Source organism: Schistocerca cancellata, chromosome 8, assembly GCF_023864275.1.
Source record: "Schistocerca cancellata isolate TAMUIC-IGC-003103 chromosome 8, iqSchCanc2.1, whole genome shotgun sequence".
Lineage (NCBI taxonomy): Eukaryota > Metazoa > Arthropoda > Insecta > Orthoptera > Acrididae > Schistocerca > Schistocerca cancellata.
In genome coordinates this window covers 261,192,263-261,215,187 of record NC_064633.1, presented here as the reverse complement: position 1 = coordinate 261,215,187, position 22,925 = coordinate 261,192,263, and the positions used below count along the sequence as shown (strand labels likewise).

The 22,925-nt window shown below is 40.9% G+C and overlaps 1 protein-coding gene across 2 annotated transcripts in view; it reads left to right on the top strand.

Moving 5' to 3' along the window:
• LOC126094630 (myrosinase 1-like) overlaps positions 1-22,925 on the top strand; it is a 192,588-nt gene that overhangs the window by 157,810 nt on the left and 11,853 nt on the right. For both annotated transcript variants that reach the window (XM_049909114.1, XM_049909113.1), the window contains exon 12: positions 5,674-5,825. In XM_049909114.1, the coding sequence (XP_049765071.1) occupies positions 5,674-5,825 (152 nt within the window). The remainder of the gene's footprint in view (positions 1-5,673; positions 5,826-22,925) is intronic.

Sequence of the window (22,925 nt, the reverse complement as noted above, 5' to 3'; positions counted from 1 at the left end):
TTTTACATTTAATTTCCTTGCAAAGCAGTACTGTACACTAGGGGTAAACCGCATGAAGTAGCGCTGTTTAAAACAGTGGCTGAAACCTCCAATCTTCATCCAGACATCCTGATGTAGGTTTTTCGTAGTTTCCCTCAGCTACTTCAGGCAGATGCCGGGCGGTTCCTACTGCAAGGCTATGGCCGACTGCATGTTCCATCTTTGTCAAAAGGGGCCTATTACGTCTGCAAATGCATGTATGTATATATGAATGGCGTCATTTTTGTTGTCCTTAAATTGTAATACCAAGGCATGTTCAGTATTATTCTAAAGATGACTTACGGATTAATAAAATGCTACGACTACTGCAGCTATTACTGTTACTACTACTACTACTACTACTACTACTACCACCACCACCACCACCGCAACAACAACAATACAATAGCAATACTAAGGCTCATTGTTGCATGTAACATGAAATTTACTGTGTAATAGTATACGTTATTTGACTGTAACAATTTATCCCAAAAATCAGTATGTAATAATTGATTTCCTGCAATTTTTTCGTATTTAGCGTGTGATTAATAACTATACTCCAGTTTGCTTGTCCATCACGCAGTTCAGCTAGAAAGAGCCAAAACTAGCCCACAGGTGAAATATTACAGTAAATAATCGCCTGTATTTGTAATCGCGGCTGGATCTTATTCATTAAGTACCCTAGAGTTGTGGTGCAGAATTTACTAAACTTTTCAGCTGTAATGAATACAGTGCTCATTAACAACGTCTGTCTCGGTCCGCAGACAGAAAGAAATCATTAACTTGAAGTATTTACTGAGCTAATTTTCAAAATATGGTCATTCATTTTAAATATTTTGAATTTATTTTTGAAACTTTTGCTACTATGAGTCTTTCGTATTCCCATACCTCAGTTGAAGAAATCCTTATTTGCTAAATGGCGGTATGTTTTCTTTAATGTGTGAGCTAATTTCTGAAATATATCGATTCATAATAACTAACGGGGTTTCATAAACATTTTGTAAGTATTTTATGCTTGGAATAAGAAACAAACTGTCTACCACACTAACTAATGTACTAGTACAACTAACTTCGGCCGAAGTCGCTGAGCGTAACCCGCGGCCAATTTGTAACCGATGGGCATGAAAGTTTGTATTTCGACAGAAAAATGTTATTATGAGACGACATTACGCGCCGAATTAAGTTAGCGTAAGGCATTCTGGATTCTCTACGACACTGTTATCTGGCGTCACCCACATTCCATTACGGAACCAGACCAGCTGAACACGGACAAGCATGGACAGCCTTTGGTGATACGCGGGTCTGGTTCACATGCATCGTAACACCACGAGCCGGCTGGTCACGTGATCAACATCAGAGCTCCTAGTGCACAAATCAAAACCACAGCGTCCGTGAATAATGGTTATGGGGTAACGCACTGATATGAATGGCACAGCTTTCCCGACACAAATTAGGCCACAAAACATGCTTTTTTGATAGTACTTTCATTTTATGTTCACTCCGTCTCCATCTCTCTCCCTACCATGAATTTCTTTCGTAAGCCCGATTGAAACCATCGGTTGCCCACCATGTTCCGTAAGCGAAGACAAGGAAGTCTGCTTAGAGGCTTACATGAAGTGAACTATCTGGTCACAAGTACTCGCACACCTCTGTAACGAAGAACTGACCAGTAGATGTCACGAGAGGCCAGTACAAAAGGAGACGGGAATTACAATGTTGTCACTATGAAATCTGATCCTGTGCTCTTTCAATTTGTTTTCACTTTCTATGACCGTCTCCCGTAATCAGGTATCGCTCGCGCCCCTCAATTTCACTTTCCTGTATACCAGTATGACAGTCAGATGAATTACGTAATACACCACATAATTAGCCCAATAAAATAATTAATAACTAATCTAATTCTGATGGGCAAGGGATAATGACAACAGGAATTACTCGATGGGTATAAAGAAGTTGGGCAAATAATGTCACGAGCAACGCAGTACTGTGTGATACCATTAATTTAACTTGCCCAGAGCTCAGCTTGTACATGTGGGTAACATGAATCCCCAAACACATACTTTTTCACTGCCACCGATACAGAGCATCACACCAGATACCAACGCGGTACAACAATGACATGATAAAAACAATACGAGATTAAAATGAATGGGAAATAATAAGTGAAATCGCTAATGATGTCTCAGGGACATTGCATGTCGAATATAGGCAGAAACTGACGTGTAACAGAACGCTGCAACACACACGAAGCATTTAAGACAGCAATTCCAATTCGTGCACCTACACAGAAACCAGCACCGAAACACACACTCACTTAAACAGTAAACACTTTCACCAACACGTACCACAGACAATCATAACATTTACTAAACTGTATCAGAATAAACAGTGTAATGCAATCAACCCTGTGAACCTGTTCTAGTTTAAGTATAAACAGGCATACTCATCCCGCGATCATTATACCGCTGTTGGGATGTAACATCTGTAATTGAACACTTAGTATGTAAGCAACATAAAAGGTAAAATTCGAGACACATAATATAGGAACTGAAGGTTGATTAATAACTCCAAGAAATAACACACTTTACATTCACACACCACTGCGCTTTCCACAATGTACATAATAGTCACAGTGTTTTTTAAATAGTATTTAGAAATATTAATCCGTAAATTAAACTGTAGCGAACCGGGACTGCAAGGTTCGAAGTAGTTCCGAGACTTTCAGAGCAGGCTGGCTCAGACAGGGCAACATTTCTCTCTCTCTCTCTCTCTCTCTCTCTCTCTCTCTCTCTCTCTCTCTCTCTCTCCCTCTCTCCCTTACTATCCAAGTCTTTACTATCATCACATCTTCTTAAAATATGAAATTTTTTGTGGTTTTTCTTTCAATTTCTAATGTATTTTTAATTTATTATTATTTCCATTGTAATTGCTGAAAACAATAATTGCTGTTTGTAATATGGAATGTGTTTGTAATCTACATGGAAAGCTGTAAAATGAACGACCTGTTATAAAAAGTAAGACATCAGGTCTCTAAACGAGCAGCGAATCAAATAATAATAAATAATAATTTTCACACCGGTTATACTCAAAACTGTGACTCAATTCATAATTCTTGGGACGCTCAGACTCACTAGATTGGAAGGTTGTTATGTAAAATAGGACTATGATTAGTCATCTCGAAAGTTATTGATCACGAAACTAGTTTATTCGTTAATCTTAAAAGGGAAATCTTTACAGGATATAACACCACGCTAATATTTATGAAAGCAATGTTATACATCCCGTGATAACTTACCCCATTAGCACAAGATTCATTTAAGTTATTGAAACACAGAAGGTGTAATAATCAAATGTAGTCTTCGTGTCGTACATCATTGGCTATAAACTCGGAAAAACATAGTGTGTGCTGGAAAGTATCATAGGGATACGTATAGGTGGATTAGTGGAGTCCGTGGCCAACAAGTGTAAGGGTACAAAAATGTAAACATCATTAACCGGTAGAAACTTTCCACAGATATTCTTGAACATCTAATATCCTGTAGAGTAAGCACAAGGAGCTACACGTGTTGCGTTACGGTAGTATTTGTAATCAGACCATGTGGCTGGCAGTTGGCTAGAAACTGTGAAATAATTCAGAATTACACTTGCTTGAGGTATTCATTAAACTCAGAAAAATGAGATCTTACGTTATAACACAGCCACGGATTGATAATCTTTGACTGAGAACCTTGTGGTTGACTGGTGGTCACAATACAGTCCAACTTCAAAAGGAACCTGCATTTAAAATAAGGAAAGTGCAACATATACACTCCATTACGCGGATAGTAAGTATATGCAAACACATTACAAGTAACATCTCCCATATTACACTATGCCAGACACCACGGAATTGCAAGTTTAATTATCATCCTCTCCAGAAAAAGCAATACAAACGAAACTGCATAAAACGTAACTGCATAAAACGTGTGAATTGACACCAAGAAATTATAATAAACAAGATTCGCAAAATCTTTGTATAATATCTCTAAAGAGCTGTACCAAATTAAATTCAAACTCAGACCGAACTGTTCTAGCCGAATGCTTTGTTCATGATAGTAGAGTGGTGCTCGCACACGTTCGTTCATCACCTACTAAGACCCACCGCAAGTTGTGTCGTTTCTTCCTTGTCCGACTGCACGTGACACTTGTGAGTCGGTAGTAGGTAAAGGCCCAATTCCAATTAAGCCTGGATATCTCGCTTAACGGAACTTCCAATCCCTGTAACTCACAGGGTCTCTAAGGTTTGGCCGGCACTGCAAAGCTACGACTCTACAAAAACTCTACAAAATCCTCTGACGACACTCGAGCGGATTTTTAAGCCAATTGTTTCCCTCAGTTTACAAACACACGCACACAGGAAAGAGGTGAGAAGTACAACTGACTATCTAAAAGAAAAAGAATTAACACAGACGTAATCGTCTTTTACCAGAGGCTCAGTGTTGATGCGGCAGTGAAAAATAAAAACAACAGAGCTAGTCGCTGTCAGCATGCCAATGCTCAGTTGCGCTAAATATTCATGAAACCTGGCTTCAGACAACATCCAAGTAGAGAAGCAGTAACAACAGATGGAACCAGTCAGGAGAACTCATTGACTTCAAACATCGACTAGACTCTAGATGTCATCATCGGGGACATTTCAGAACTTCTAAACCTGCCCATGTTGACCGGTGGTGATATAATTGTGGAGTGGAAATGTGGAGGAACGACAACAGCTAAACCACGACTAAGCAGACCTCATGTACTGAAGGCCACGTACCGCCTAGTGCTGCAGAGAGTGGTTGAAAAAATCACATGAAGTCAGCACAAGGAATCACTTACGAGTTCTAAAGTGCTACCAGCAATGCAGATGGCAGAGTAACTTTGCGCCGGAAGCTAAAAATAATGGTGTACGGGGACCAACCAGCTCCTCATAAACACATATCTCCGCTGTCAGGCGAAGCTTGAGGTCGTGTAATGAACGACATCACTGCATAGCGGAAACGAGCGATTTGGAGTGACGAAGGAGGAGATGATGCTACAGTATGACAGTGTTTTTCGTAATTACAGCTAGGCCCCCTTACTGCGGTTAAGAAAACACTAAATGCATAATAATATGAACACATTTTAGGGGATTATGTACTGCGTCCATTAGAGGAACAGTTCGTAGACGATGGTTGATTGTATCAACACCCTGTCATAATGCAACATACGCGAGGCACATGTGGGCAGTAACATTCCTGAAGTGAATGACCTGCCCAGAGTCCCGAAATGAGTCCAATCGAATGAGTCAGAACGTCGACTTGGTCCAGATTCCACAGTCCAACATCACTGCATCTCTGGTTTCGGCTCTTGGGGAAGAATGGGGTGCTGTTCCTTCACAGACTTTCAGATACCTCACTGAAAGTGTCCACAGTAGAGTTGAAACTGGCTTATTAATTTCCACTGATAAGTGTAGGTTTTCCTAACACGAACGTGTAACTGCTGCGAACTCAGATCTCGTCACATAAATACGGTCTCAACAACCACTTGGCTGGAACTACCGTACATTTCATTCCTGTCAGTAGGTGAAGGAATCAGAGATTGTCCAAGCACAGACACTTTCAGCAACTAATGAGACCACGCTGCTTTTCTTTGCAGGGCCAAGTACGGCTTGTACCAAGTGAACATGAGTGATCCACAGCGCACGAGGACACCTAAGGCTTCTGCGAGCTTTGTGAACAAGATTTTTCAATCGCAGACGGTGCCACTGGAATACTTCAGTGCTGACACATCTGACTTGAACTCAATTTGTAAGTCCAAATTTGCATCTATACATTTTACAAATCCGACAGAGAAACTATTCTCTCTTCTCCTCTATAATATGTCTTACTGTCATCAGTTCTTATGTTACAGTCAATTATTAGGATTCAGCAACAAGATAATTATAGAGGGAAGCAAAAGGTCGATTTTTTTTAGAGATTAAGGCTTTTGCCAGTAACTGCACATAGTGTGATAAAAATGTGTCACAAAAACCGCATAGCAGATCTTTTGAAGAGCCAGTTCGCTTATCAGATCAAATCATGAATGAACTGTAGCTGTACTGCAACGTGAGATAAGAAATAATGTACATAACTGACTACACCGATTATCGACTGATCATAATGCTCTTCATTTTGCTTGTCCAGTCATGATGCAAATATGGAAAAGCTCAAGCTACTGGAGTTCAGTAGCACTATAAAAATTCTATTCCAGTGCCTGTTATGGAAGAAATTAAACCCATATGCAGAGACTTTGGGTGTTAGAGACTTGAGGCTTTTTGATCTTGTCAGAAAATTTCATGGTTGTATCGACAATCAAAATAAGAAGTTCAGTAACATCGGATGGATTCATGTCTGTAAGAATTTAGTTGGTGGAAGAAAAACTTTGAAATTGGGGTCATTATTTTATTTAAAGATGATCGTTTGGATAGATTACAGTCCCTGGAATAGCTTGGTATTGTTCCTTGTGTTGCTGCCAGCGTAGGTAGTTAACTTCTGGACGAAGTGCGAGTATGCAAAGATCAGTATTTAATACCAAAAATGCAAGTGCAGCAGGAAAAAGAAAGCTTCTAAGAGGAGACGAAAAATCCAAATTACCCTGATTATTCTGCAGGACATACTTGATTATGAAATTAATTTCTCAATGTTTACAATAACTCCTTTAATCACATTTTCTAGCATTTGGCATTTTCAATGTTAAACGTATCTTTATCTCTCAAATCACTAGACCAATTACATTAAACTTTTTAAATAAGCTATACAATAGTTAAAATGTGTCAACAACTGGAATCATAAGAAGTGGCTTATTCTCTGAATCAGAGGGAGTCATATGAAGTTTTTGTACTTTACAATGGCTTCAGAGCAAAAATTGATACAGACTATACCAATAACAAAGAACAAAGAATAGTCTAGTTCAGCGAACTAACCATGCATTCTGAAAATAGCTATCAAAATTCAGAGTCCTAGCTGCTTCAGTTCCAGAGATTAAGGTAGAGTCACCGGCAGTTCGCGATAACCTTCCTCGCCTCTTCGTTGTGCTGAACTGCACATAAAATAACATGCGAGGAGACGAGCACCAACAAATCAATAAATGTGTACAGATTATGTTGGTATTGAATGTGAGTGGAGCCACTATGGCCTACTAGGCATGGCGTATTGCTCAGTGGGCATGAAGAATAACATTTTCTGACTGTTTTAGATCATGTGGGGTAGTTTGATGGCGTTGATTAACTTACCTCTGATGTTTATCTGTTGTGTGGAATAAACTAACGAAGAAACACTGTTTAGCATACACTGCACTGATAGAAATTACAACTTATCATGACAGCGTCACAAAAACAGTCCTTATTATAACACAAAGAACCCCATATCGTCACGAATTAGCAAGATATTGCGCAGTTTAGGTCTCGAAATGGTCTGTGTCCTCATTCAGTTCACAGTTGTACTGAAGTACATTACTTGAAGTCACGAAAGTATGAAAATGTAGCAAAGGAGGTAGATATGTACTGAAATCCAGTTTAACAAATCATTCAGTGCCACAGTTAAGTCAATACACTGACAGACGCAGAATAAGTAAGAAATGATAAGTGTGTCATTCCTCTGGCTTCTCACCTTTACATCTAGAGGGTAAAGAAACTAGGTAGCGACAAAACTTGGAAGACAAAATTCTTCTGAAGATTTCGTTACTGACAGTCGACCTTCCCGCTAGAGCCTTTCACCAAACACAAAAAACACTTTCTCCAGCGAAATTACAACAGAAAACTAACAAAATCTGAACTCCGATGGGCAAACATTTTACCGCTAACACCAGCAGACAACTTTTGCAGACATCGCTTCCGTATTGTCCCAGTGATCGCTAGGACCGATAATTCGCAATGTAGATGGCAAAATTAGCCGTAGTTTTTGTTGGAACGAGCTTTTTGGACTCGAAAACATAAATTTGATACCTCATTTTCATCCTTTAAATGAGGATAATTCGGTATATTCAACTGACATGACCAGAAAATATAGTGTGAATTCAGAAGGATAATCCTGAACCACTCCAGGAACTAAATCGACGGTCACATACTTTCCAAAAATTTACTACAAAGTTGCCAGTTCTCCATTACTAGGGACAGACAGAATACTTTTGCTCAGCCAATGTGTTTCTTGAGCTAGCTAGCACTGGGGAAGCTCGAATTTTGAAGCCACTGCGTTGACTGGTAGCCAAAATCCGTTAATTAGCCCAATTAATTTTATTTTAATTCCTAAAGCTCTGATTTGAATCTAAAGTGTACTTACGAACAATACCCAGATGCACCAACAGCAAGTCGAACTTCACAAACAAAGAGCAGCGCAAATTATTAAGACGACCCTCTTCTTCAGTAACTGTTGTAGGTAATTTTTTTCTGCCTTAAGCAAACTGAAAAGTAAGGAACTCATTCACTATAAGCAGTTCGCTTTTTTACCGTCACCAGGAACTATTAACGTTGTGAGTAAGTACTTTTTAATATTGTATTCTTGGAAACAGTTTTCCTTGTGAATGCCTTCATTGGCAGCACTTCTAACACAAAAATATAACACAGCTAAAGAGACACCATGACACTGATTTCAACACGTGAACATCCATAAAGCTGGGAATGGCAACAGTTTCAAACCAGAAAAGCAAACCGTCCAAGGAAATCTTTCACAATGATCGACAAATAGGACTCAAAAGCTGTGAAGAAAATTAAACAAGTGATTCATTGCAGTACAAATTGCATAACGGGGTTAAAAGCATTAAAATTGATATAAAGGAACCTGTAGCTGATTCAGATCTTTCGCGTCTTATTTACGACGGACAATCATGAACGTACACTGAATTGCCAAAGTCATGGGATAGCGATATGAACATATACAGATGACGATACTATCTGGTACACAAGGTATAATAGGGCAGTGCATTGGCAGAGCTGTCATTTTTTTCTCAGCTGATTCATGTTAAAAGGTTTCCGACGTGATTATGGCCGGACAATGGGAATTAACAGACTTTGTACGCTCAATGCCAATTGGAGCTAGACGCTTGGGACATTCCACTTCGGAAACCGTTAGGGAATTCAGTGTTTCGCTATCCACAGTGTCAAGAGTGTGGCGAGAATACCAAATATCAGGCATTACCTCTCACTACAAGCAATACAGTTGTCGACAGCCTTCACTTAATGACCGAGAGCAGCGGCGTCTGCGTAGAGTTGTCAGTGCTAACAGAAAAGCAGCACTTCATGAAATAACCGCAGAAATCAGTTTGGGACGTACAACAAGCGTATCCAATAAGACAGAGTGGCAAAATTTGTCGCTACTGGGCTATGGCAGCCGACGACCGACACAGATGTCTTTACTAACAATGCAACATCGCCTGCAGCGCCACTCCAGGGGCCCTATTCTTTCCGCCATTTTGCCGAGCGGTTAGGCATGTGAGCACACCGAACGGTCTTGATTTCGAAACAGAGCCCCAACATTATTCAGCAAGCATTTAGAAAGCAATGCCGAACGGTCCTAGTGAACCGAAACGCTGTTGTCAGTTCTTCTCGCGCCAAGTAATGTGCCTCAGATCCGCGCATGTGCACTGCAGCGCCACAGCGCCACGAACTCGAAGCGGCTAGCAGCCGACGCAGGCATGACATTCTTCACAGTACTGAAAAGTGTGGTTAGAGTAAGTAACACTGTTCAAATTTCGCTGACCACTTGCTTCCATGAATGCATGATAACGATAGAATATCGGCTGTGTTCTGGAAACTGTCGTAAATGTCAGATTATGTCATTTTATTCTCATTCACATCGACGTCTTGTTTTGGTTTTTATGTTTTGGAATATGAGTTAGGAATGGAGTGTAGTACCACATTGTGCAAATACATCTATAGAAACACCCGAAAAATTTTTCACTTTTTCTGTTTTCCGTCGTTCCTTAGCTGCTTCAAACTTCATGGAGGTACTAACTAAATAGCAACTAATTGAAGGCAGTTTGTTTATTGTCATAAGCGTTTCGCTTCCTTTATTCGTGATGATGCTTCACAAATAAAATAAGCGAAACGGGTATGGGATTAAAATTCCTTCATTCAGTTGCACAGACGGAACACATCTCCATGAATCCGAAAAATTGTTTAAGAAAGCGACAAAGAATAAGATGCATAGAATGTGGTTATAGCTCGCTCCTAGAGATTCAAATGATGAAGTAGCCTACTTCCCTGTATGATACATCAACGATTAGGTTCATAAAAACAAAAATTAAAAGATCACCTCTTCAAGAGCGTCTGGCGAGTGCAGCTATAGAAGTTCGTTGTAGTTTATAACAAGCTTCTGATGAATCAAAATGTTTCGTGTACGATGGTATAGTCTGAAAATACTGTGGCGGGAACCTTTCATCTATGTCTACTGTTGTTAACGAATCGATCGCAGAAAAATACTTGTCACAAGCTATAATATAAAGATGATTACTGGTAGTTTCATTCGCAGTAATTTACGTTGTGCTCTTAGATTCCTGTCTTACCACACTCTCGGAAATCGCTACGTATTCCGAAAAAAATGGTGAATCATTTGTGGCAAGAAGAAGTATAAATGTCACTGTCAGTTGTTTTACGCACAGTAATTTCATCTTTCATTTCTTGAACATATGGAAGCCACGAAATCGGAGAAACTCGTTACTGAGAAAGCGCGCTCTTACGCGTAAATAACAACGAATATTTCAGAAAAATGTTTAACTTTGACGATTAACGAAGTCTCAGAATGCGTTGCAAACACGAAGAGGAAAAAAAAACCTATGTCCTTTGCCACGACAGTTCTTTCTTTTAAATTCCACAAAAACAGTAACAAAAATGGCTAGCTTACAATAAAATGATATAAATTATGTGACATATAATTGCAGTCATAAATTACAACGTTCACTGAATGAGGAATTATATTCCGTCTTTAGCAGTAGCACACATTTAGCATCTTCACTGTCACCTTCAACAGATGGCGGTTCAGCATGCACATTTTCTTCTTCTGTAGCGTGAGGTTCCTCGTCATCATTTCCCAGACCCAAATTAATCATTCAGTAAATCCTTGATGTGTGTTCCTTCCAGGGTAAATTACGTGGACAGAAGAGCAGTCCCGAACAGCGACATCGCAAAGCCCTTCACTTCCTTGTTAAGTTTTGTCAGTTCCAGCCTTCTAAAAGGGCTCTGAGCACTATGGGACTTAACATCTATGGTCATCAGTCTCCTAGAACTTAGAACAACTTAAACCTAACTAACCTAAGGACAACACACAACACCCAGCCATCACGAGGCAGAGAAAATCCCTGACCCCGCCGGGAATCGAACCCGGGAACCCGGGTGTGGGAAGCGAGAACGCTACCGCACGACCACGAGATGCGGGCCCTTCTAAAAGGCTTAGGGAGTTCAAGATCTTCCTTTATAACAGACACCAGATATCTGCCGTCATTTTCTTATATCTGCTGTACTACTGATTTATTTTTCATGTTCGCCGCCTTACCAACTCAACTACTACAAGTTGCGTGCACTGGAGCTTGTAATTGTGTCAAAAGCGACACAGGCTGGCTTCGTTGCCGAATGATGCGGGCGTAATCCGTAAATGCATGAAATTTTGGAAGGTTTCCTCTATCAGGCTTCATAAAATTCCGTTGCATTGTTTCTTAAAAGTTTTAAATGCTTTTCGATAGTTAATAAGTAAACCATTAACGGAAAAGAGAACGCGAAGTCACTAGTAATTTCAGCTAAAACTCACGTAATATACGTAAGCAGAGCCGATGTCTTGATATTTAATGATCTTGAAACTCTTAATTGCATGAAATAACAGGTATTTTGGGAGAATATTGACCGAAAACTTTTTTATGTTGTAATCATTCACAGTAAAAACCTAACATAACATATTTCTAGCAAAGGGAAATAGTCTATTATGAACTTAATTTCCAACCAGTCGCATCATGTGGTGATTCTTTAGTAACACAGTAGCACAGTAGCGGTCGCTCGGTTCCAGACTGTAGCGCCTAGAACCTCACGGCCACTCCGGCCGGCGACGCAAGTTACCTGCAATGCACTGTGCAAGCTGGTGGTGGTTCCATAATGGTGTTGTCTGTGTTTATATGGAATGGCCTGGACCGCCTGGTCCAGCTGAACCGATCATTGACTGGAAATGCTTACTCGGAGGCAATTTCAAGCCATTCACGGACTTCATGTTCTCAAACAACGATGGAATTTTTTATGAATGTAATGCGGCGTGTCCCCAGGACACTGTTCTTCGGGACTGGGCTGAAGAACATTCTTGGTAATTGAAGAGCGTTCGAGCGAATGATTTGGAACATCCGCTAGTTTCATACGCCCAGCCCTGGTTTCCGCTCCTGTAACAACCTCTTCATTTCAAACTAGCACTTGCAACCTATGCCCTCAATTATTTGCTGGATATGATACAGTCTCTGTCTTTCTCTACAGTTTTTACCCTCTAAAGCTCCCTCTAGTGCCACCCATCGTGTCCCTTCTTCTTGTCAGTGTTTCCCGTATCTTCCTTTCCTCGTCAATTCTGCGGAGAACCTCCTCGTTGCATACCTTATCAGTCAACCTAATTTTCTACATTCTCCTGCAGCACCAGATCTCCAATGCTTCGATTTTCTTCTGTCCCGGTTTTCCCACAGTCCACGTTTCACTACCATGCAGTGCGGTGCTAAAAACGTACATTCTCAGTTATTTCTTCCTCAAATTTAGGCCTATGTTTGATATTAGTAGCCTTCTCTTGGCCGGGAACGATCCTTTTGCCAGTGCTTGCCTGCTTTTTATGTCCTGCTTGCTTCGTCCGTCATAGATATTTTGCTGTCTAGATATTAGAACTCCGTTACGTCATCTACTTGGTGATCACCAATCCTGATGTAAAGTTTCTCGCTGTTCTCATTTCTGCTACTTCTCATCACTTTCATTTTCCTTCGATTTACTCTCAATTCTTATTCTGTACTTGTCAGACTATACATTCCATTCAGCAGATCCTGTAATTCTTCACTTTCCTGTAGGATAGCAATATCATCAGCGAATCTTTCATTTATATCCTTTCACCCTCAGTTTAATTTCACTCTTGAACCGCTCCTTTATTTCTGTCATCCCTTCTTCGATATATAAACTGAAGAGTAGGGGCAAAGGACGACTTCTCTCTCACACACCGTTTTTAATCCGCACACTTGGTTCTTGGTCTTTCACTCTTTACTCTTCATGCTTGGCTCTTGTACATATTTTATATTACCCGTCTTTCCCTATAGCATACCCTTATTTTTCTCAGATTTTCAAACCTCTTGGTCCATTGGACACTGTCGAGTGCTTTTTCCAGGTCAAAAAATCCTCTCAATGCGTCTTGATTATTCCTAAACTTTGCTCCCATTACTAACCGCAATACGAGAACTTCCTCTCTGGTGCCTTTATCTTTGCGAAAGCCAAACTGATCGTCATTTAGCATATCCTCAAATTTCTTTTCCATTCTTCTGTATATTATTCTTTCCAGCAACTTGGATGCATGAGCTGTTAAGATAATTGTGCGATAATTGTCGCAATTCTCAGCTGTTGTAAACTTCGGAATTGTGTGGATGACGTTTCTCACAAAGTCATATGATATATCGCCATTCTCATACATTATGCACACCAACCTGAACAGTCGATTTGTAATTATGGACGGCTATAGAGGCAGCATGGTGCAATACTTGTGCAGAGCACTTCCAACGACTACTTGAGTCCATGCCGCAGCGAGTTGCAGCGCACTACGCCGGGCAAATGGATCTGACACGATATTAGGAAGTATTCCATGACATGTGTCACCTCAGTGGATATCTCGTGATTATAAGAACTAAGTAAGAGATATTAGCTTGAATAGAGCCCCTTACAGCCGTTTTTTACCACATGCTGTACAGCTCGCGCAAGAATCATGAAAAGAAGGTAAGAAGTAGAAGAGGCATTCAATAAGTAACAGGAAAACGTGTATAAAAAATACAGAACTTCGAAAAATTTTGTGTTTATTTGATGTTTGGTGGTATCCTTGAACTACTTCAGCTACTATCAGATAGGGATGGCACTCATAGCTCACGAACGGCATGCTACGAATGAGCGAAACAAGATGGCGGCAGCCGGATGATAGTCGGATGTTTAAGTCGAATGCAAATGTGCACTGGACAAATAAGTTCAAACGGGTTGTAAAAAGTGTTGAAGTTCGCCACGCCTAGGAGGCTCTGTCTGTGTAGTCATAGAGAACAACACTGCTAGAGCTCATGAGCTGATACGGGAGAACAGGCGTATCTTAGTGAGTAATATGGCAGGAACGAAGAATATTAGTGTCGGATCAGCCCACTTATTATTCATAATGTACTGATGTTAAAGAAAGTCCGTGTGAGGTTGGTTCCAAAACATTTTACATCAAAAACGAAAAAAAGGCGTGTGGATGTGTGCAGGGAGATCTGGAGTTCACTTGCTTGCCCACCCAACCCACCCACTCCCCCCCCCCCCTATTCACCGGATTTGGCATCTTCAGATTATCACCTTAGTAGCCTTCTGAAACAAGCTCTAGTGGCTCAGGGGTCGTTGATGACGAGGAAGTCTAGCGAGCAGGGCATACCTGGTTAAGCAAAGGTCCCAAGAATTCTTTGCACGTGGAACTGACAAAATTGTCCAGCGGTGGCATAAGTGTATTGAACTTCTCGGAAGTTACTCTGCAAAATAAGTAAGTGTTGTATACTAGTCACGTAATAAATTCTTTACAAAAATATCCGATTTTTTATTGAATGGCGCTTGTATATGCTCGAGTATGGAATCACTCCGACAGATGTTTTTTATCCGCTACATGTGTAACTGAGACGACAAGGTGAGTGGCTGATACTGGTACACTGCAAGGTTCATCATACTCTGTATTCCGTTTCATGAAGTACTTATGTGAATGTGCTTAAGAGAATGCAAACAGAACCGCTGCACTGTGTTTTGGAACGTGAGCCCTCCCTTCTACAGCTAAAACAGTGTGTCATCCGAATACATCTGATGAATTGGTCTATTTTTCCCATACTGAACCGCATGCCTATTCGAAGGTATTTCCCGCATACAGATTGAATCCGAGCGCCATAGACAAAATTTCAGAGGTTGTTCTGGATTATTATATGAGGATTTTTATCTCAGGGTTCCATTCTCTGGAGTGGCTCGTTCCGGTTTGTCACCCCTCTTGCCTCTGATTGTGCGAAAATACCTTCACTACAGTGAAATGAAGACTTTAAAATGCAATCACGAAAACGTACAGCAATCCTCAGTATTGTGATTTGATTGTTTCTTCCACTGCATTCAGTAAACTCAAGAACCCGAGTACCAGTTGACATCGAAGTTTTTCGCAGCGGCATACTTGTATGAAACCTTCTCCCTGTTCAAACTGCGTCATATCGGAATGAAGCTCGATCTTTCGAAGATTAAGGCCATCTTCTTCGCCAGGAGATGACTGTCTTCCAGGAGCGAACCCTTCCGTCCTTCATAGTGGCTTCAGGCTGGTATTTCGTCAGGTAACGCCGTTTGCAATACGAGCTTTCATTGGAGGCGACATCATCTGGAGGGCAGGACTCGAATGTACAAATGCAAGGAACTGGTAATAGGTAGTATGGCCTCTTTCTTGACTGGGTCATGATTGAGGGCCGAAAAGGGAAAGGAGACTACAACCAGCGTCAATTCTCCCTTTAAGAGTTACGATTTTTGGTTGCAAAGACATCTATTCAACCTTAGAAGAATAACCAATAGCATTTTTTTTCCTATTTTGCTATGGAGCCTCAAGTAAATTTGGGCTCATATTACGAAAAATATGTTATTGTAGTAGTTTTCCGATATCGGCGGAGAAACAAGGATTTGCTGCGTCCAGCGATTTGAGAGAGCCTGATTTATACAATGTGGCATACGAATACGCCGAAAATTATGTAGGGCAGAAAATCCGCATCGTAGCCGAGCGCTGCACTGAACATAAACGGCATATCAAACAGCTACAGAATTCTTGGGATATCAGCGTTGGCGGAACACGGCCTTACAGAAAGGAAATATATAAACCTACAGAAAATGGAGGTCCTCTACCACTCATCGATCTACTGGGATTCCGTAATAAAAGAAGCGGTAGAAATTCATATGAGCAGCAACACTTTCAAAAGAGAAGGAGGTTATAACTTGAGTGATGGCTGGAGACGATCACTTGAGACGGAGCACCTTCAAATAAATGCAGCAAAAAATTACAGGGTTAGTACAAATGATTGAAGCGATTTCACAGCTCTACAATAACTTTATTATTTGAGATGTTTTCACAATGCTTTGCACACATATATAAAAACTCAAAAAGTTTTTTTAGGCATTCACAAATGTTCGATATGTGCCCCTTTAGTGATTCGGCAGACATTAAGCCGATAATCAAGTTCCTCCCAGCTTGTCCCCATCAATGAGTTCGAAAGCATCGTTGATGCGAGCTCGCAGTTCTGGCACGTTTCTTGGTAGAGGAGGTTTAAACACTGAATCTTTCACATAACCCCACAGAAAGAAATCGCATGGGGTTAAGTCGGGAGAGCGTGGAGGCCATGACATGAATTGCTGATCATGATCTCCACCACGACCGATCCGTCGGTTTTCCAATCTCTTGTTTAAGAAATGCCGAACATCATGATGGAAGTGCGGTGGAGCACCATCCTGTGGTACGTTTAGCTCCCTGCTTGCTTTATTCGTCGACTTCCGCGGGCTACGCGTGAAACTTGCCCGCACGCGTTCAACCGTTTCTTCGCTCACTGCAGGCCGACCCGTTAATTTCCCCTTACAGAGGCTTTAAACTGCGCATACCATCGCCGAATGGAGTTAGCAGTTGGTGGATCTTTGTTGAACTTCGTCCTGAAGTGTCGTTGCACTGTTATGACTGACTGATGTGAGTGCATTTCAAGCACGACATACGCTTTCTCGGCTCCTGTCGCCATTTTGTCTCACTGCGCTCTCGAGCGCTCTGGCGGCAGAAACCTGAAGTGCGGCTTCAGCCTAACAAAACTTTATGAGTTTTTCTACGTATCTGTAGTGTGTCGTGACCATATGTCAATGAATGGCGCTACAGTGAATTTATGAAATCGCTTCAATCATTTGTAATAGCTCTGTATAATTCTTAAGGGGAGACCTCATGGTCTCCGTTCCCCTTCCGCCCCTCAATCTTATACCAGTGGGGGAGGGAAGAGCATACTACTGCACTACCGATTTGCTCATACGAATCCGACCCTCCATATGACATCGCCACCAAAAGAAGCTCGAACTATAGGTGATGCCACCCTAATAATCACCACCCTGGACACCACTATAAAGGCAGCAAACTTCGCTCTCGACAAACAGACGCCTCCTGACGAAGGACATGGAGCTAATCGTCGAAAGCTCGAGCTTTCACTCCGATTTGGCGCGGTCTAAATACCTCGTCGGTTTTATGCCATACACCAGCTGTCAGTAGCACAGACTGTGAGTGATCGGAACAAGTTAGTTAACAAACGAGACCACTGCACATACCGTCGACACCTGTACAGTTCTTCAGATATTTTTAGTGCAGTACAGTTGCATGATTAAATAAGGGTAAGAAATCAAACGAAATGCATTAACTCTATATCAAACAAATGGAGACCACAGGACTCTAATAACAGAACGCTTAGAAATCACCAGTGAACGATATTCGCAGCAGATCCAGTTTCAGTCTTCATATCTGCCTTAGTGTACAAGACTGTTTGCAACATTAATTCAAATGTTTGTTTCCGTAGCACATCATGACACCTTATTTTGCACAGAAAAATTTTAATGTGTGAGATTTTACAATTCTTCTAGGTAACCATTGTTGGCAAAACGAACAAAATGCCAAAACAGTGTTGACAAAAACTTAGTTCAAAAACAAAGGAACACTTAAATTCTTGAACTCAGTGGGACGACGGAGTGCTTGCACTCTGGACTCACATTCAGGAAAAATCAGTTTCAAATCCCCCTACGGCCACACTGTCTCACGTTCTCATTTACCCAAATGGTCACAGTGTTGCGTGGTTACAGCCAGTCTCAATGATGGAATAGTCTACCTCTGAAAACTGTTATGCTAATTAAGAAAATTCATAACTGAGACGTTTTTTGGACCCGATAATGGTCTGATATCGCTCGTCTCCAATAAAGTATACAGTTACGGGTGTGTATTGCATAATTCAGTCCTTAACATTCATTAAACCTGTACGAGACCACTCTAAGAAATATTTCTAAACTCTAGGATCTCCGTCAGTTGTCAATGAACTTGGAGAACGCACTGGAATCTCAAACGGTTCATGTCATAAAATTTTAATTAAAATAAATTAACATGCGTCGAATTTTAGCAAAGATTGTAGCTCCTTTTATAATCGAATTATTAAACAAACATCGAGTGAAAATTTGCAATGAACCCCTTGATGAAGCTGTCGATTGGCAAGATATTCAGATAACAGTTCAATGATCTCACTGATTTGTTGTAGAATCCCTATGCCCGACGAGAGGTGACATTCTCGAGCCGATCTCGAAGTAATGTTCACAATCCTTTTAGTTTTTCACTTCTAATTTTTGTCTCAATGCGTAACAATCAAGAGCTATCGCTATTCAGACATTTGTAAAAGCTTGCAGGAGAAAAATCACTAATAGAGTTGAAACTGAAGAGCTCATGGTTCGTTCCGCATGAGAGCGCGCGTGGTACTTTCCTCCTGCAATCACCCTGCTGCGCAGATGTCACTCCATCTGAATTTGTCTAATTTCAGAATCTAAAATCAGTGCTAATATGGTAATACGACACTAGACGCATTTCGCTTTTACATGCAAAGGATGTTCTGTAAAATTGGAAATTTGTGGTAAGATCTTATGGGACCAAACTGCTGGGTCATCGGTCCCTAAGCTTACAGACTACTTAATCTAACTTAAAGTAACTTACGCTAAGGACGACACACACGCCCATGCCCGAGGGAGGACTCGAACCTCGGACGAGGGGAGCCGTGCGGACTGTGACAAGGCGCCTAAGGCTGCGCGGCTACCCCGCGCGACTAAGGATGTTCTGTGGTTATTCTAGAAATATAGGTACATAATATGTTTGTACATTTGGGTTTTTATAAGTTAAAACCGGCATTTATTCATAATGTTGGCACGCAATTTACTTAACTTGCTTCTGCCTCTTGTTTACACATTCTGCAAACACTTCCTTTTCTTTCGTTGTTAGCGTAGGTTGAGGTCGAAAGAAACTTGGTTGTACCTTCAGTCTTGGCCGGTTTTCGCCGTTTTGGAAACCATTATTTTTACTATGCATTGGCGTTACTTCCACTTCACGACATATGGCAGAACTCAATGTAACAGAACTGCAGTTACAAGTGTTCCGCATTCATTACAGTGTTTACGTTTATTCAGTTTTTTTTCCCCGAGACAGAGTGAGCGCAGCCGGCCTGTGAATGCAATTTTCTTTTTGTACATTCTTCGTTCCCTGAGGTCACCATGGATATTTTTGAGTGCAAGCTGGCGTGTGTGTGTGTGTGTGTGTGTGTGTGTGTGTGTGTGTGTGTGTGTGTGTGTGTGTGTGTGTAAGAGTGGAGAGAGGAGGACAGAGAAAGAGAGAGCGAGGCTAGATTGAGGCGAACGGCAGAGAGAAAAAATATATATGTGTGTGTAGATTAGTGAAAATGTCTTGTAGTAGTAATGAATGGGAACTGAGCAAGGGGTGATAGTGGGTGAGTTTATATACGTAGAGCTGGTCATATGTCTATTCTGTTCCTGTGGGCATCTTTTCTCTCTTCAGTCTATGTTGCTCCAATCTTCTTTGTTTTTCTCTTGGTCAATTTGTCATTTGTGAATTTTGGACCTGAAGTGGCTGGCTCTGAGCACTATGCGACTTAACTTCTGAGGTCATCAGTCGCCTAGAACTTAGAACTAATTAAACCTAACTAACCTAAGGACATCACACACATCCATGCCCGAGGCAGGATTCGAACCTGCGACCGTAGCGGTCACGCGGTTCCAGACTGAAGCGCCTTTAACCGCACGGCCACACCGGCCGGCTTTGGACCTGAAGATTTCACGGTTTTGGACATCTTCTGGAGCAAGTCTTGCCAGTTTCAGATTAGTTTTGATCTTGTCAACTCATTTCATTGTGATCATTTTGGAATTACTCCTATTGCGAAAAGAGTCGAATATTTATTTTGTAAGTCTGTCTGGGTTCATTCTGTTAATGCCTCCGTAGAACCTTAACCTTCTTTTTCTAAACTCACTATGAATATTTGGGTAATGTTTGATTTCCATATTCCTATTGAGTGTGTATTGTTCCCCTACAAGTTTTAGGCCTACAATTTCTCTTAACGATTTTGCGTTCATTTCCTTAATGTTTCAAAGTCTGTTTTCCTGTTCAAAACAAATGGTTTTCATCGATAGACACATTCTGGATTAACTTCTGGATTATAATGGCTTAGCTTTGTGTGCTTGGAGATACATTTCCTGACTGCATTACTTGCATGCTTTCTCCATCTTCTGGTGTTTGATTTCGTTACATTTAATACCACAACACTCTTTTAGTGTTGCAGTTGACTGAGCTACCCACTCATTCTTCTAAGTGAAACCAGTCTGTAGTATTTATATTAACTGTAGTACTAAAGCAATGGTGATCAATCGACGTACACAACCCTGCCTCTCCTCCCCCCCCCCCCTCCCCCAGAGGCTAGCCCCATACCCAAGGGGTACGTGAAGACACCCTCATCTCCTGGGATAGGGCGAAGTTAAAATAAGCATTATAAGCACATTAATTCTTCTTTTCAACATTGAAACAGATTAATATATACCTGTGGGATCAGTTGTTCCAGATGCATGTATTGAACTGATGCATGCTGGAGCTCCAAAACTGGGCATAAAAGTCCACTTAAGGGTACGTGAAGAAGAAAGGAACATTGCAAAATTTTAGCGACTGTTTACATTCTGCTTCAGTGAAAAGATGTGATGACGTCCATTAATTTGAAAATCATCTGATTCTCTTTCACACGGGAGTGGTCCAACCTGGCATGTGGAAACCTAACCCGAATTTTTTCATACAGAAAGAATACGCCGACAGAAAAGCACTGTCAGAATTTTAGCTGCTAGGGCTCACCGCAAGTATTTTTACAAAAAGGTTGGTTACCCGCTTGTGCCTTACGAAGAAACGCTCATAACAACACTTTTTATAGCCCACCCTGTATGGCGCGTAAATCGGCGAATGAACAGACACAGCCACTGACAAGAGAACGTAGCGCCACGTAGCCCGAAGTCGAAAGTGCACACACGCCAATTTTAAGCACTTAAATCATACCACAAATGTCTCAAATCATTGAATGTTTAAGTAACTTACAGATCATATCGTCAGCTATAGTGTTGCTGATGTAATCGTTACACAAGCGGCTAGCAGACGAAAGAAAATCAAGGCAGTGTATGATGTTACATTACTGACGACTTCCATCATTCGACGCTTTAATATGTTGACGTCAAATATTTTATAATAATTTCTGTAGCACAGCTCTTATGGCAATTTTTGAGTAATGTATATTTTGGTAACAATGAAACAATTCCTTGATTATTTCCAGAAGTCGTCACAGAAGTATGAAGTGTCTACTAGGTGACGAAAACAAACATTTGCTTTACACGAGGGACACGTGAGAAAGGAAAATTTAATGCGTTTAAGCATGTCACAGTAATTATTAGTCTTATTTAGACAGAGCTGGTGTGGAGTAAGAAATGGTCGTGGCCGTTGTTCTGCATATTGTGCTGAGCACCAGATATACTTGATCGAATTCGTGAAGTCTCGTGATGCAAACAGACAATGCACAAGTGACAAGTTTAAAAACACTATTCCGCTGATAAACCAGAAATAACAAAGAGCTATCAGAAATAATATTGCTTTCCAGCGCCTAAAAATTTGTTTATTGAGAGGCTGAATCTTTTCGTCGTTGCCCTAAGACAGATGTGATGTTACTTTCAGGCCAATAGTCCAAGAAAATCAATGAATTATTTGCTGCAACTGGTAAGAAGACGTTTCGCATTAATATTGAGAATTATTCTCTTTCATTTTTCCAGATTTTTCTAGGTCGATTATGAAATTTTTGCAACTAAATTGTCCTTTTTTTTAATTTTTGATCATAATTTGCCTTGGGGTTCCTAAGGTAGGTATAAAGCTGCGAAAACAATAATCCACTGATACTTATTCCTGGCATTGTTATATACAAAGTAATGTGTCACGTCATTCATCAACTGCACAAGCGACTTTGTCTTTCTTTCGCTCGAAATGATAAATTTCTGTTGATATGCACTTGTTGCAAAAAACCTGACTAGCTTTATACACAGCACTTTAGGGGATAACAAGAAGCTTAACCTTTACGTCAGCTGCGAATTTCTCTATAGTGTTACCTTTTAATCACATCTCCCTTACATATTTGCTTGAAGTAAACTTGAGCCGGCTGGTGTAGCCGAGCGGTTCTAGGCGCTTCAGTCCGGAACTGCGCGACTGCTACGGTCGCAGATTCGAATCCTGCCTCGGGCATGGATGTGTGTGATGTCCTGAGGTTAGTTAGGTTTAAGTAGTTCTAAGTTCTATGGGACTAATGACCTCAGATGTTAAGTCCCATATTGCTCATAGCCATTTGAGCCATTTGAAGTAAACTTGGTAATTTCCCGACTTTGTTTTCCACATAATTTTCTGAATCTGTTTAACTAGGTCGAACAAAACGTTAATTTCACAATTTCACTTGCAATTCAGAGGTGCCAGGCATGTAGATCTCCCTCGGTAATTGTACAATGACTCTCACGAGCAGTTCTAAATCTTTCCAGCAGTTTTTCTTCCATAATTTTGTGGATTTCAATTTGGTGT